The sequence below is a fragment of the Paralichthys olivaceus genome, chromosome 7 (genome assembly GCF_024713975.1).
Source record: "Paralichthys olivaceus isolate ysfri-2021 chromosome 7, ASM2471397v2, whole genome shotgun sequence".
Taxonomy (NCBI): domain Eukaryota; kingdom Metazoa; phylum Chordata; class Actinopteri; order Pleuronectiformes; family Paralichthyidae; genus Paralichthys; species Paralichthys olivaceus.
The window spans coordinates 19,392,927-19,409,097 of record NC_091099.1 but is presented as its reverse complement, the minus strand read 5'-3'; the positions used below and the strand labels follow the sequence as shown (position 1 = coordinate 19,409,097).

General features: G+C 43.0%; 1 protein-coding gene across 3 annotated transcripts in view; it reads left to right on the top strand.

Annotated features, from left to right (window-relative positions):
- Positions 1 to 16,171, top strand: part of si:dkey-82f1.1 (DENN domain-containing protein 2A) — a 59,834-nt gene that overhangs the window by 9,758 nt on the left and 33,905 nt on the right. For all 3 annotated transcript variants that reach the window (XM_020078872.2, XM_069529018.1, XM_069529017.1), the window contains 3 exons: positions 9,749 to 9,835; positions 12,218 to 13,240; positions 14,940 to 15,067. In XM_020078872.2, coding sequence (XP_019934431.2) covers positions 9,750 to 9,835; positions 12,218 to 13,240; positions 14,940 to 15,067 — 1,237 coding nt within the window. In that variant the 5' untranslated portion in view covers position 9,749. The remainder of the gene's footprint in view (positions 1 to 9,748; positions 9,836 to 12,217; positions 13,241 to 14,939; positions 15,068 to 16,171) is intronic.

The window sequence follows — 16,171 nt, the reverse complement described above, 5'->3', positions numbered from 1 at the left end:
CTTGGAAGAGAAATTTGATCTGGGGCCCAGAGAATAATGTTAGTGTGCTAGGAAAGCCATGTTATTGTTGAAAAGATCTGTCAGTCCACTCACTGCTGCACATTCACTGTGGCTGCCCCTTTTTTTTAAAGAGAAGAGGTTTTGCCATTATGCTCAGAAATCCCACATTGTGTGTCAGCACAATGTAATATCAGTTAGCTGTAAATACTGCCCACTGCAGGGAGCAGTATTATCCCTGACAATAATGGAGTATTCAATGACACTTCCTCACTCGTCTGTAAGATCCAGGCTCTATGGGTGTTGTTAACAGCACAGACATGCAGTTATTGCTGAGGTGTAAGACACGCCGTGCCTGTGAGGTCATGGTGAAACAGAATACAGCTGTAGTTGCAGACAACAGGTGGGAAGTGTGTCTGTCACTTGCAATATCACCTGTAGCTGTTTATGAATTACCTCATCCATTGAAATCCATCACTGCCAGGCCCATTGCCAGGAAGAGCTCCATGGCTCTATTTGTTTGGCAAGCCCTCCTGTCAATTGGAACTGGAAAACATGAATGTCTGCAAAAGATTTGTGCCAAACCATAAACATAAGTCGAACGTTTGACCCACTGTTGGTGCAGGAGGAAAAGTCGAAACCTCAATCCATTCAAAAGTTGTCAAGATATTTCAGTCTGAGCCGATGAGACAACACAAAAACTGACCAAATGAACAACTGACCAACAGAAAGTAAGTGCTGTGCAGCGAGAATGACTCAGAGCATTGTAGAAGAAACGAGAGAATATGGCTGTATGAAAGTATTCATATTTAAACAATGTGTAACTCAAATGTCTTCAGGGCATTAGCGTTGATACTTGTTCCTGACAGGCACGTTCTAAGGTGGGATGAGAAGCCTGAAGTCATACAGATGCAAAACAATCAGTGTCTTTCAGAAGCTATTTTCAGACATGAACTTGAGTTTGCCTTTCACATATGAAGAATGCAGCAGGAGGTTGTCCAGGTGAGACACGTTCACAACCACCAAGTGGACATCTTCATCTGCATCCTCTATGTATATGGGTGGTAAGGTATTCTTTATCCTGAGATATCTGCATTCTTTTTGTTTTTTCATTTTCACATCTTTTGCATGTTAGAAACATCAACATGACCACTCACTTGTGGTGAATCCTATATACATGTATATTCCTGCTGTATTCTCACATGGGCTCATTCAGGGGGCTGGCAGGAAAAAACTCTAGAAAGACCATAGATGCTGTTAGACGATCCGACAAGCACTTTTGTTTTTAAGCACATCAAGGCCTTCAGTTACACCAGATCCTTGGATGCTTGCTGAAGAAGTAGTTGTGTTTTCAGCTGCAAATGCACCAAATGTGGATTTGGCAGCAGCAGAGTTGGACAGGGTTATGTAGGCCAAAGTGAGAGCTGTTTAAAAACAGGTTGGTGGGACAAGTTGGCATGGACCCCTGCTCTGTTGAGCCAGCGGGGTAATTGGGAGCAGACTGAGGATGAGTCAGGAACTCTGCTGATGGGAGCTTGCAGTCGGTGGGGGGAATGGACAGATGCTCCACCTCTGCAAGCAGACGAAACATGACACCCTTTCCCAGATGGGGGGATACAGAGAGATTTGTTTGCTCTTCCTCCAAAACAGATCCACGCCCCTCCTCCTCCACTTCTTTCTCTTATTCGGGTGATCTTGTCTCTTTCTCTAGCAGAGAGGATTCTTTTCTTTTCACTGAGCTGCTTAAGGCTTTTTTTGTATATGTTGGAGGAAGGTACAAGCAATTGTTTTCATTTATAATTGGATTTTCCCCAAGGTCACTGTAGTTTTTATAACTTCTCTGGGCCTAAAACTGTTTTACATCATCCACTTGATTTTCACCTTTTATCAGGCCAACATGTTTAAATGCTCCACATTTCTATTTCTAGGAGTGCTTATCACTCTGAAGACTTTAGTGCATCATTAGCCAGGAAGCGGCACCATTTGCAGTCAGTGGAACGTGGAATGGAAGCCACAAACTCCAAAGGGAAAAGGAGACCTTCCCCCCTTTAAAAGCCTGTGGTTAAACTGTTACAGGGCGGTCATTTGTTAACTCTGACAGGTGGAGTGGGTAAGAAGGACTTTAAGGGAGGATTTTGCTGAGTGTGTCTGTAGTTTTCCTTCCTTTTCCTGCCTTTTTTGACCTTGTGGTGTTCAGAGCTGTCACATATATCTACAATTCAAGAACTCGACATCTTATTGAATCCGTAAGCAAAGAAAACTGATAACTTCATTTTAGAAACTGGAGGTCGTCGTACACACTTCCTGCAAGTCATATCACACTTCCTCTCTGTTTGTGTGCACAGACACAAGAAAATAACTATTCTTTCTGTGCATAATAAGCCTCGTAAATTGAACACCCCTTGGTCGCGCTGTGCACCATAATTACATCCACAGTGGCGCTCTCAGTGGCTCCAATTATAATTAAGGTTTGTTTATACATTTACTGAGGTAATATTTTGGCCCATTCTTCCAGCTCCCAGTGGGATCGTCTGTAGACACCCTGTTTGTCAGGAGTTTCAGTTATAAACAACAACCATAATAACCAGAAATTCTGCATGCGTGGTGTTAAAAATACAACAATGAATGCATGCGGTATATTTAGAGTGGATTGATAACCAAAACAAACATGTAGGGAGAAATAAACTGTTTGTGGTGTCCCCCTTCCTGTATTTCTGTCTGGTTCTGTATCTATCCCAGTTTCAATGCTGTCTCATGACCGTCCTCTCCTAACAATAGATGGAGCAGGGGGAGAGGTGGAGGGGCAAGAGGACACAGCACAGCAGGACAAGAACACTGTCAATGGGATTGGACAGGACACTTCGCAGCAGGGTGGCTTGTGCAGACACCATGTGTGTGTGTGTGTGTGTGTGTGTGTAAATGGACAATATTTATATAACGATTTTCTATCTGTCTTATCCACCACTCAAAGAGCTTTGCACTCCAAGCCACATTCACCCAGTTGCACATAAATTAATACAGCGCTACAATATGCTGCACCACCTGGGGCAATTTGGGCTGTGTATGACGGAGTTCATACCTGATAGTAACATCTGTCCTGAGGGAGCCAGGCTCAAGTTGTCAGCTCTAAGTTTAGGTCTGAAAGAACCCAAATGCATCCTCAATGCTTCCTGAGATCTGATCACTCAAGCCACATTTTCTCTGTGTGAACACAAATACTTCTTGGTTCAGTGGCCGTCTACTCAGCTGTCATCTCTGAACCACTACAGTTTAAACTTATTTTTAAACTTGTCAGTGACTACCAGTTGATGTCTTTGTAGCCTACCCCACATTATTAACACTGACCACCACGTAATGATGCATAACTTTTTCTTAGTTTGGTCAAATCTTTCATTTAGTCCCTCCTGACTCCAATCGCTGTCTTTCTCACTTTTTCTTGCCAGTACACAGACACACACACACACACACACACAAACATTGTAATCAGACACATCTGTTAACTCAGATGGGATAAAAACATCATTTGGTCTATAAAAACACAAATGTCTATCATGATTGTTTGCAGAGCGGGTGAGAAAGAGAGATCCGATCACAAGCGGTCACAGGAGACACATTTTAATGTCAGGTGTGAACACATGAACTTAACTCTGTCCACTTGTGATTGGATCTCTCAGGATTGATGTTAATACCAGGTCTGAAGGGAGCCTGCTGTGCATCTGTGTGTGTGCACGCACGTGTGTGTGTCTGTGTGTGTGTGTCTAAGGGACAGCGGATGTTGGCATCTTTACCTCTGAAGATCATACAAAAGGTGCAGGCCTGTTGCTTGTTTTTCGGATACATAATAGGTACATAGCTGATAGTAATGTGTGCGGTAGGATGAGAAAAGACAGAGATTAGATGAAGATGAGAGAGGTAAGCATGGCATGCAAGAAAAGTGGATACTTTAAATGAGAGTGTAGGTTCTAGGCTTGTACATTCTCTGGCTGTCAGTCACACCTTCTGGCAGATACGCACACTGATACAGGCGCACACAGTCGCAGAGCTGGCCTGTTTGGCTCGAGTCCAAGGCCCTGCTATGAAATCAGCTTGGGAAAGCAGCGGGGGCCCTGAACAGGACACAGAGAGAGAGAGAGAAAAAGAGAGAAGGAGACTGCTGAGCCCAGATAAAATTCCATTGTTTATTTGCCCAACCCTCTCCTTCCCTCCTCCTCTCCATACATCCCTTCCTTTACCATCAACTTTTCCTGTATACTTCATCGGGAATCAAGCAAAACCTTCCCCAAGTCTGCCAGGTCAAGGCAACATGCCATTTTGCTCATACGTCTCATGTCATATTCTGTCAGCCCTGCACTGGTGTACATGAATGAACTCTGCTTCACATCTGCGCAGCACAAGACATGGAACAGTCAAGTATGAAAGAGAGTGATGGGTTTAGGATTAAAAACTATTGCACCTCCGTCGTCTATCCTTCGCTCCCTCCTCCATCATACTTTTCTCCCCACAACTCAGCGACTGAATGGGAATGAAAAAGAGGGAGTGAAAAGGAGAAATAAAAGAGTGGAGGAACTTGGAGAAAAAAAGCTGCCAAGTTTGCTATTCCAGAACGAGCTGGCTAAATGTGCAGTCTTGCGTTAAATTGATTACAGGCGAAGCTTTGGCACATGCTATAGGGAGCCGCAACGTGTAGGGAATAGGGTCCCCAACTCAGCTGGAGTGTAGAAAGAAAAAGAAGAAAATGAATAATCTGAAATATATAATTCCCATTTTGGGCTATCATTTTCTCTCCTTCTCCTAGTTTGACGTAAAACCTCACTCAAAATGTTGACAAGTGGTTTGAGGGGGCTGCCACTTTTGGTTGCTTGCTGTATTTGAGTCTGTGTCCTGATAACTGTGAAATGCAGCGTGGGCCGTGAGCGACTTTGCCCTTTTTAGGTATTTTGAAATGACAGAGAGTAAAAGAGAGCAGTCTTGGGAAGAACAAGCACGGACGGTGATGTCATGATGTTAGCTGTTTCTGCCGAGCTGGACCGAGAGATGGAGGGACGGAGGGATGGAGGGGAGGATGAAATCTTTATGAGAAGCAGCTGTTGGGGAGAGGCAGGCCTCCAGAGCGCTGCAGCAGCAGCCAGTCAACAGCTCACTGACAACAAGCCAGAGGCGTGATAGAGCCCGCTATGAAGCTCTGACAGCACCACCTGCATAAAGATAATCAACTTATTCAACTACAACCGTTACACTTGAAGATGATCTGTGGTGCAACAAGAGCTCAACAACAAAGATACAAACCAAAAAGGCAGACTGATAATATCCCTGCATGTGTGAGTTGATATTTACATCTGCACTGCATTGCACTGTGAAGAGTATTAAAGAGAGAAATATAACATTTTACAGCTTATTTTTACACCAAGCTTTTATAAACTTCCCTAAAATCTGACACTGTCTGCTCAAGTTTGGGTCCAGGCTGATTCTTGGACGTACCGTCATCAATCCAATATTGTACACAATCAGTAGAAAAACAGTTAGGCCAAGAGTCATCTATGACAAGCTGGTGTGTGTGTGTGTGTGTGTGTGGGTGTGTGTGTCTGTGTGTCTGTGTGTTGCTGAGTAATCGACATGTGGCTAATATGCTGTACACAAGGCTGCCAAGTGTTTGTGAGTCCATGATTCATCTCCAACTCTATGATTAGACCAAGGTCAACTTCACATAGGGTGCTGGATGTGTAGAGCCCATGTAGAAATGTCTTTTGTTGATGAAGGTTCAGTGGATGTCTGAGCACCCGGGTCTGTAGATGTGCAGTGTAACAGTTTAACTAATCATAATCACTCCAACCTAAATGGCTGTTTAGACTGAAATGGAGTTTCAAATACTTTTTGTAGTTTCAGACCGATCTCTTTAAACCCCCAGTGTCTCCCCCCACTGGCAGTGAGAGTTATAACACAAACACTGTTGACATATGCGCATGATTTATGTCCTCACTGTTCATTCTCCCAAGTTTCTTTTTTGTCTGGTGAATCATCAGTTTTTTGAATGCTTAGATTTTTCATCATAGGTTCCAGCCACTCTACCATAGTTGCTACTCATCCTAGAAGCTGCAGCTTTAGTCTGACTCACTGGATATTCTCTGGGGTTTTAAGCCTTCCAATGGCTGTATATCTCAGTTGGTATTCTCTTGCCCTTCTGCTCTCCTTTACAATGTGAATCACCAACAACCTCCAAACTAGCAGCCTACGTACTGAAGATAAAGAGTTGGATCACAATCGGAAAGTCAAAAGAAATATTTTACTGTTTTTTCTTTTCTTTTTCCCATTTTGATAAAAGAAGGCAACTCCTCTAGTTGCAGAAAGCAGTTTGTTTTTATAGAAGTCTATGAGAAAATGCCCAGACTCACTTAATTAATAACATTGGTAAGAGTTTAATGAGTAGTTTATGATCTTAATTGCTGGTTTGAGGTTGTCTTATATAGCATATTTATTTAGTAAATTATGGCCCAAAAGCCAAAGCTTCAAAACGAATGTTTATAGACCAATAGGTGACGTCATGGTGGGTTGCCAGTATAGTAAGGTGTGGTAATAATAGCATGTTGTAGCAATGTAGTACTGATTTTTTTTATCCATTTAATGTGGGCTGTGAGCTGTGAGCATGAACTCCTCCTAAAATAATTCATTTATTTACTCCCCATCCTTTATCTTTACAATCTTTGTTAGAAATGAATTACTATTAATGCTATTGCTAGTTTAGAATAAGTGCTGCTTTCTATGATACAACACCCCATTCTCAGTGGAATATGAGTGCATGTTTACAAGAATCTGTCCACCGCCAGATACTTGTCCACTGATAGAAATCTTCTGGTTTGTTATGCAACTGATGGTTAACTCTGATGCCCTGCCTCTGACCCAGACTGATGCTTTTTCTATCTAGTAAAAGGCTTTAAGGCGTTAAGGGTCTTGTGCTGTTCACTGAGCACCAATCCTTTTTCATCTGAGGCCAAGACTGGAGCTTATCTTTTCCGAAATATATTTGCGTAGCGGTTTTTATCTGAGGGTCATTAGATAAATGAGCTAAAACTGACAATAGAGGGATTCTAGGAATAGGAATAATTAAAAGGAAATAATCTCCTTTCACACCCTTTGCTGCCATCTTCTTCACCCAGTATTCCTCCACACTGCTGATGAACAATATTACTTCCTCTACCGCAGCTCGCTCATCACAGGGCTGAGGCTGAAGGGGGGCGGGGCAGGTAGAGGTCTTTTGGGTTGCCGTTTCCAGTGATGTTTTTATTGGCCTCAGCAGATGGCTTCCCTCAGCCTCTGTATTATTACGGTGGTCATCCTGCACTGGGGGTTCAGGTTAACAATAGTTGCCAATCGCTGCAGCAGACAAAAGCCTTTGCTGCGCCTAGAAAAGGGGTTTTCTTCAATAAACGGGGAGCTGGCACTGCTGTCAGATATACTGCTTTTTGGAGATATGAAGACACTGCTGCTTGTCAGGTTCAGGCAAGTGTTTGGAAGCACTGCCTTGAATGCCTGTGTCAAGTTTGGGATATGTTCAAACCCTGTATAAATCAGAATTACGTAAAAATACCAAATGACCTTTTAAGGTATTACTAGAATCTCCACTGAGCAGATCTTTCTGATTTGGCCTTGGGGCTCTAAACAATGAAGTAGGACAGCCTAAAAGCCTGCACTGTTTTCACTGTGCAACAGTATACTTATATTATTCTTTGCAATATCCACTTTCCTCTTTAGTTTTGACAACCCCTGTCTCCCCCAGCCCCCCACTTTCCTCCTCCATTCGCTCCCTCTGTTCATATCCCCCATCTTTCCTCTCCCCCTGTGATATGCAACACCCTCCACAGCCCAGGAAAAAAAATTTAACTGTAAAACTAGGAGGCTCTATACATTCTTTATAGTCCCCCTTGCCTAACCCCCAACCCCCCACTTTTCATTGCAGGATTTCTGTTCCTCATTTGTGTTTTGGTTTTTAGTAAGGAGAAAAGAATCAAGAGGGAGAGGAAGGGGGAAACTTTTGGTTGATGTTTCCCCTCAAACACGTGACCTCTGCTTGGCTCGCAGCTGAAAATAATTTCAGCCTACAAGCGAGAGGATGGCTGACGCAAAACTTCATCCTCCTCCTTTTTCCTCCCTCTGGGGGGGCTAGGCCTTGGACTGATTGCAGAGGGATGGGGGGGGGGGGGTAAAGACAAAGAAATGAAGTTCTGTAAGTTAAGCGGTGAGCAAAACTAGAAGCTATAAAATGACAATTTGTACTTTGTCCGATGAGGCCATAACTTTACCGGAGTGTTTTGATCTTTTATTCTGAAAGAAAAAAACATACTTGCCTTTTGGATCAGTCCAAAACACTGGACCCAGAGGGACTATTATGTTGTTGGCTCAGGAAGAGTTCAAATGCTTGGTTGAAATGTTTTGTTTTTTTATCTAATTTCACCAAATTGTGGCTTTTTCTATGACTTGCCTCACTGCCAGTCGGGACAACAATTTGGGGAATTTGGTTGAAGTGGGCTGACATTCCCTGCATAGTCGGGGGGCAAGGGAGAAAAGTGTCAGCATTAGCTAATGCTGGTTTAAAGGCAGAGGAATGGGGGGGGGGGGGGGGTTGGGCCACGCAGCAGTCAGGGAATGTTTAAAAGACTACGAATACGCTAAAGTATCCCAGCACATCTGTAGAAGTCACTCAAACACACACAAGCTGGACTGGAGTGTGGACTGGTCGGATGGATGTGCACGTCTATGTTGGGGTGTTTTTACATGAGGTTTTGCGTCTGAGAATACAGCCGGGTGGCAAGGCATGTATGAGAGTGAATTTATTTATGAGCAAATATGTGAATAAATGCCAACAGGAGTAAAGCATGACCTATATCCTCCTCCATCATGTTAACCACATCTGTGCCAAGCATGGGGCCAGGCCCTTCTTCTCCATGCCAACTCCATGAGTCACAAGCTCTAATTTAATGTTACATATGGATGGTGCTTACGCTCCAAGTGGATCTGGTTTTTATTGTACTCTGACAAAAAAAAGGAATAATTTCAAACTGGCCAAGCATGTCCCCTCACACTTGCCTTGGCACCGCTCGTCTGTAAGAAAAGCGGGAAATGTGCAGTGCCGGTAAACACTTAACACATTAAGGAAGATATTTTCTGAAATGGGTTGAGTTTGCAAAGAGGATCTGATGTGTGTTCTGCACTTGTCTTGAAATGACTCCAGAAATGTGTCCTGGCATGTGCAAAAAGACATTGAGTGATAACCTAAAGATGTTAAACTGAGGGCTCTTATCTGGCCTGCAGCTGCCACTGATGCTTTAACAGAGCTTAATGGCATTAGAAAGGGACGTTTTTATGAGTCTCATAAGTTTTCCATAATGTCACATGCATGCTGTAACTTAATGTGTGTGCTGGCTCAAAGTGGTGGTGTTAAAGCTTCGATTTCAGTTGTATCCTCCAGTTACTAGCGGAGATTGACATTTTGGGGGGATGCTAAATGCAGCTTGTGAGGTCTGCTGCTTGGTTTGAACTGCAAGCCACAAAAACATTACACTTAAGTTTAAAGTTTTCTCGGGAAGCAGCTCTTCTAATTTGAACCATCCCTCATTTGTCAGCCTATGTTTGTGTATCGTCTCCATGTAGAAAAGAAGCTGTGGTATTGTCAATTGTCATTTGCTTTGACACGTAATGTGCAATCGCCACTAAATACAAATATATTCCTCTAACTGACTGTCTTTGTGTGACTGTGCAGGATGCCAGCTGCTAGCACCATGACCGGTGGGAGGGCCCTGCTGCTCTGTACAAACACTGACAACTGTATCTACCAATCAGTCAACGGGTAGGTGCCTCATAAGCCTATTTACTTATTTAATGTTTTTCTTATGCCATGTCTTCATCCTCCTGTCTCAGAGATTATTTAATTCCACACACATCACAAAGGAAGTGTTGTTTCTTTTGTTAAAACCTAAGCTCTGCTTGTGCTGGTAGAAGAGCAGCATCAGCTCCTTCTTGTTTGTTCTTTTAACAACCTGCCTTTGTGCCAGAAAGCAAGTCAGCAATTTCCTATCAAATCAGATTTGTTACTTAACTGCACAATATAAAATACGGTTACCGAGGCCAGTCGTCCCTACAACCTTAGATTTGACCCACTATTTAAGAATTTGCAACACTTGGAAGGAATTATCATTGCAAGTAACCAACTATGTTTAAAGTCTCAAATTCTAGTCTGTAACTTTAAGAGAAAAGTCAACTACAAATCTCAAACAACATTGCAGTAAGAAACATGTAATTAAATTGTTAAACCCTGTTCCTGTAAAGTTAAAGGTTAAACTTAGGTAGAACATTTATGCATTTATAATGAAGAGTATCGCTTTCAAGGATGTAATGGTCGAAGAGGCCCATGGAAACTGTCGGATACAGTCAATTAATTTACATTACTCATTAGCATACAGCCTAAACTATGAATTTTATTTGATTGATTATTCTTTAACTTTTAGTTTTGCAGTAGGGAAAGATCTTTAACACAAGTAGATACAAGATGTTTGTATCCTTCCATCCAGGTCAGCAGTGTAACAAAAGCAGGGCAGGAGAGCAAAGCAGGGCAGAGTTGGCCATCTGGCATCTGGATGCTGTTACTTCCCCCCTGCTGCCACCATCTAATGCTTCTCTGTGGTCCCTTCTGCCATCCTTGGAATATTCATTAATGCTATTTAGATTATAATGAAGGGATTTTGGTTTATGCCAATGTGGGATAGGAAGATTTAACAATCTGTTGTTTTTAGCGTTTAGCATGTAGCTCTTCTAAAAAAAAAAAAATACATGTGGTAATTGTCAAAAGGCGAAAAAATTAGTTAATTTTCTTTTTTCTTTTTTTCTTCCTGTCCATTTCAAATGCTTCCTCTTATCCGTTGGTTGTGTGTAAGCTCAACTGCTCAGAGATGCTTTTGTGCCCTTGTGCCCTTCCCTCCTTCTGCCCTCAATGACCCTCATCTCCATCCTCCACCCATCCATGGCCACGGATGATAGACAAGCTTTCCATTCCACAGTGTGCAGTTTTGAAATTATTGCTTCTTAATCACACTGTCTCACTTCATCACACTCTCGGGGGATTGCAGGGAGTATTGATTTCCTCTTCTATCTGCTCCACTTTTTCTCTTACTCTTTCACTTGACCCCCTCCTGCCTACTCCTGTTCTCTTCTTTATGGCGTTTCTATTTGACCTAGTTTTTTCCCTCTGTTGCTTCATGCCTAATAAAAAAATGCTGTTTTCACTGGGGGACACGGCAGAAGAATGAAGTTTGAGAGGAAGAAAAGGGAGAGAGAGGGGCCCAACTAATAAAAGCCTGAGCAATGTGGAAGAGAATTATATAGTTTCTTTATTGGTCATAGTTACAACATCAAATTTTTTTCTTAAACGGCCTCAGAGGAAATTTGAATCTGTGATTTCCTCTGAGATTTCCTCAAGATTGCATGACTGTTGGATTTCATATCCAGCTATGTCATCAGAAGTCACCCAGCGAGGCCGCATTTCCTCTGTTTGTCTGAAATACAATCATTTGATGAATGGGGCTCTGGCCAAAACTGAGTTTTTTGGGTCAGGAATAGAAAAGAAAAGATGCATGCCTTCGTCTCCTCTCCTGAAATAGCTCAGCGATAGTAGCTTGTAAACTTTGCCCCCCAAACCCAGAGTTCAAACAGTCTTGACCCAGTAATCTTCCAGAAGTGAGTCACAGCTTAAGCAGCGGCACCAAGCAGCCGTCTGCACTCTTTTAACGAGGTTCTTTTTTTTGTTTAAACCATAAACAGAGGTCTGTTTGGATGTAATAGTAAATGCTCATATTGTGAGGCCAATTTAAAGAGCAATGGTGCATTGCAACGTCCACTGAAGACAGCAGTTGATATTTCCATAAAAATGATTGCACTAGAGTTGGCAGCAGTGTAATGTTCTTCCTCCCTCTGTTTATCTTGAAAGACATTATTTGTAGCAGTGGTTCAGTGTTAAGCACTATTCTCTTAACCAAGACAAGACTTATTGCGTGTTTGGGTTGTCAAAGGTTTTTTTCCTTTTGCTTAATGTGTTTTGGATCGCATGGTATTTTGCACCATTTTAAGTGTAAACAAGTAGAGATATGAAATATATATTACAATATATATAATATAATATATATATGATATATGTCACATATGTATGTTAATTGCTCTGTGAATGTGGCTTTTTCAGGCTCCAGTGCTGTGGCTTGAAGGTTGGGGAGGCTCCATCATCTGTGGTTCCCCAGCCCCAAGAGGTGTGTGGGTCACCAGGGGACAGAGACAGGAGAGACACAGCTGTGTCTTCCAATTGTCCCCTCTCACCACTACTCAGCCTGAGCGACAGCCCTGGTCCTCCTGATACCATGCTGGCTCACAGGAGAGCTACCACCACCAGCGACCCACGGACTCCCAACGTGGAAAACGGACTGAACCACAACAAGAGCCCAGCCGGGGTCAAGACGGCCAGCATCCGTGATAAGATCTCACAATGGGAGGGCAAAAAGGAGCCTGCCCAGTTGACATCTACGGGGACGTTCCCACTGAGCACGACGCAGAAGGAAGTTGAGACAGTAAGGAAAAAGGAATCTAAAGTTTCAGAGGTCCAAAGGACAGATAGCAAGCGGTTTGTCAGCTGGGACAGACAAGACTCAGGGAAGGAGAATGTTGTAAAGTTGGGGGATTCAAGGCCTAAATCTCCTGAGAGTCTAACAAACAAAGACAGAGAAGTGATACTAGGGTTTCGCACCTCTAAGCCAACAGAGCAACCCTCTGACAAGAAAACTGTTTTAACTCATGTTAAGAAACTGGAAAAGGCAACAAAGGACGTACCTGACAGACCCTCACTGGCATTTCCAGGGAATTACTTCTGCCCTCCTTCAAAGGAGGAGCTGGAGGAGACGGAGAAGAAGGCGAACGAGCCCATTTTTGGGACTTTTGATGTTGCTCGGCCTGGTGGGTTGAGGAGGAGGAGAGAGGGGGATCCAGAGAATGTATATAGTGAGCCAGGTGCTCCATCTATAAACCCTCTACCTAAACCTCAGAGAACCTTCCAGCACCACACACCACCTACTAGCCCAGCTTCAGCTGGCTCGGGGAAGGGAAAGAGGAACTTGCCCCCTTTGCCCTCTATACCACCTCCACCTTTACCAACATGCCCACCTCCTGGAGTTTGCAGGAGACCCTGGGCTGACAAACCGCGGGATAGCAGTAACAGGTAGGAGATTGAGAAGTAAGGATGGGTATAGTGTCAACAGCCATGATTCGTATTGACCAGAGAAATACATTTGGAATAGAATCTTGTTCTTAACTTCCAATTAAGTCACCCTCTGTATTCTCTAACCCTTTACCACCAACCAAACACTGATGTGAACAAATGTTCCCCACATCTGCTGTACATCAAAACCACAGATGACATCATCCTGCATGTCTCACAGAATGACCTCATTGGTTGGATTTCAAGAATGCACATATTAATGCAACACATTCCTCCTTCTGGAGGACATGCAGGATACACACACTCATTTTGCAGAGTTTGAATTTCTAAATGTAAAAATACTTGATACAGTATGTCTGAATTTTTGTGACTCCTCCTTTAAGTAGTACTGGAATTCAGATGGTTACAATCAAACACACTGGGCTCTGTAGGGAAACCAAAAAATGTGAACTCTGCAGTATTGGACTACATCTATTGTTCACTTTTTCCAGTGGTCTGATTTCTTATTTGAAGCTTGGCTTGGATCTGTTACATTCCATACCATATGTGGAGGCCTCACTCCTGTGCTGTGTCAAGCCCTTTGTTTGGTCTATCTATCTGTCTGTCCGTCCATTGGTCTGTCAATCCATCTGTTGGTCAATCGTCTCTGTCTGTCTGTCCATTTGTCTGTCAATCTGTCTGTTGGTCCATCCTCTCTGGCATGTGTGTGAGCAAGAAGGTTCCCTGTTCAAATCCAGGTTTTCCTGTGTGAAGTTTTTATGTTCTCCCATGTTTGTGTGAGTGCACTCCCACTTTCCAAAGACATGCAGATTGGGATTATATTAAATTGACCGTTGGTGTGAATGTGAGTGTGGATTGTTGTTTATCTCTTTATGTTGCCCAATCTTGTGAGGGGCAAAAAAACTAAAACATGTCGCCCCTCTCCCCCAATGTGAGATGGGATTGGCTTTAGCTTCCTCTGTGACCCTTTAAAATGATAAACTATGTACATGACGTTTTTCTGGAGCTGTGTGGGAGCAAATACACAGTTATCAATTTATTAGGTACACTGAGCATCATTAAAATGTCATGCAGCCTTAGATGACCTGTGTTGATATGCTTTGCTTGACTTTATGTAACCTTATATCAGTGACAATGCACAGTAGTTGGCACTGATGTGAATGTGCCAAATTTAGAGAAATGTCAAATGTTTATATATGTAGTTCATAGAAAACATCATGTTAGAGTTAAAAAAGAAACTGACAAAATAAGGCAAAATGCAGATATAAATTAAATCATATATGAAGAACGAGCATAAACAAATGTGCTCTGTGTCAAGTCTAGGGGGAGAAAACATTTTTCTCAATAATTCAATCCAATACAGCGACACCACAGTGAAGACAGATGAGGATAATAAGCTCCATAAGTGTAGGATTTAGTGCAACTTGCTTTCATTTTATGTGTGTGCATGCACGTGGGGCTGCATGCAACTCTGGATCCCTATGTGCACTTTACTCCAGTGGGTCTTCATCAGTGACGAAACACAGATGGACTCATTCAGATGTGGCAACATCAATTTCCTTGCTTGGCGCACAGCTTCAGACATTTTTAAAAGCATCAACATGGACACACACTTTCTCTGGGATATCAGTCAAAAATCCTCCCCCTTTTGTGTTTGGCGTGCAACTCTCCTAAATCTCTTTGCTGCTCTGTCCGACAGGAAGTCCTACGAGTTTGAGGATCTGCTCCAGTCGTCTACAGAGAGCTGCAGAGTTGACTGGTATGCTCAGTCCAGACTGGGCCTCACACGCACTTTATCAGAAGAGAATGTCTATGAGGACATAATAGGTAAATATACATGTTACACCTATGTTTCTTTAAAGATGTGGAATATTTCACAGTGCGTCTCCCGTGTGGTTCCATAAAAATAATGGTCTTTACTGTATTGTAGCCCACCGTGTTGTCCTATTTCTGATGTTCCTCATACACTGCATGACCCCTGCAGCTTCATTTCTCATATCAGTGTGTGTCATAGAGTTCAGGAACAGAGGTGATGAGGAGGCCAAGCTGTCTTTACTCAGCTGTTTTTTCTGCTCCACTTTTAATTTAGAGCCATGCTGCTTCACTGTTATTGAAAATTATACGTAGAGACCTGACCTAATGTTCATACCTTATTGTCTGCAGTGTTGTGCCAACCCCACCTAGAGCCTGTTTAATTTAATAACGTACAATAGCTGCATTGTGTGAGTTTGTAGCGTAGCCAAAGTTGGCTTTTCACCTGCCCCCCGCTGCTCTGAGCAGCAGGGGGCAGGTGAATGGCTCAGAGCCGCCGTGTATTACTGGCAATATCTTCTAGGTGACTTTGGTTTTCATCGCTGATCAGCGGCAGTGCTGCCGTGTATGACACAGTGGGCGTCTGAGTGTCACAGTGTCTGTGAAACTACAAATGGTATTATCAATGAAATTGATATTAAGTAAATCACTTGCCTAGCTCTCAAACTAGAACTAGGGCCCAGTCCGTGCACCTTGTACTGCCCCTGGCAAGATCCTGCCCTGCCGACCATATTTAAATTCGCCACTTGACGCTGGTGTATAAATGCTGCTGCTTGTAGCAAACAATCAGATTAAGTTTAATTATGTTTGAGTGATGCCACAACTTATTTTGGATCCATTTACAGCCTCCTCCTCTCATGCAGTAGTATTGTTCTTTTAAACACTCACACACAGTTCACCAGACACTCAGCGGTGTCCCACGGGTAAAGTAACTCACTTATACTGCAGCTGTCTTCTCAAAAAGCAGCTCAGGCCAGCAGAGATATAGATAGTGCAGACAGTAATGAATGGGTGTGATGTCCTCCTGGTCTTGTCATCAACAACCCCACGCAAACTTAGTTTCATCAACGCACTTTAAACACACACTCCACCTCCCTGATGGTGTTTTCAGATTGAGAG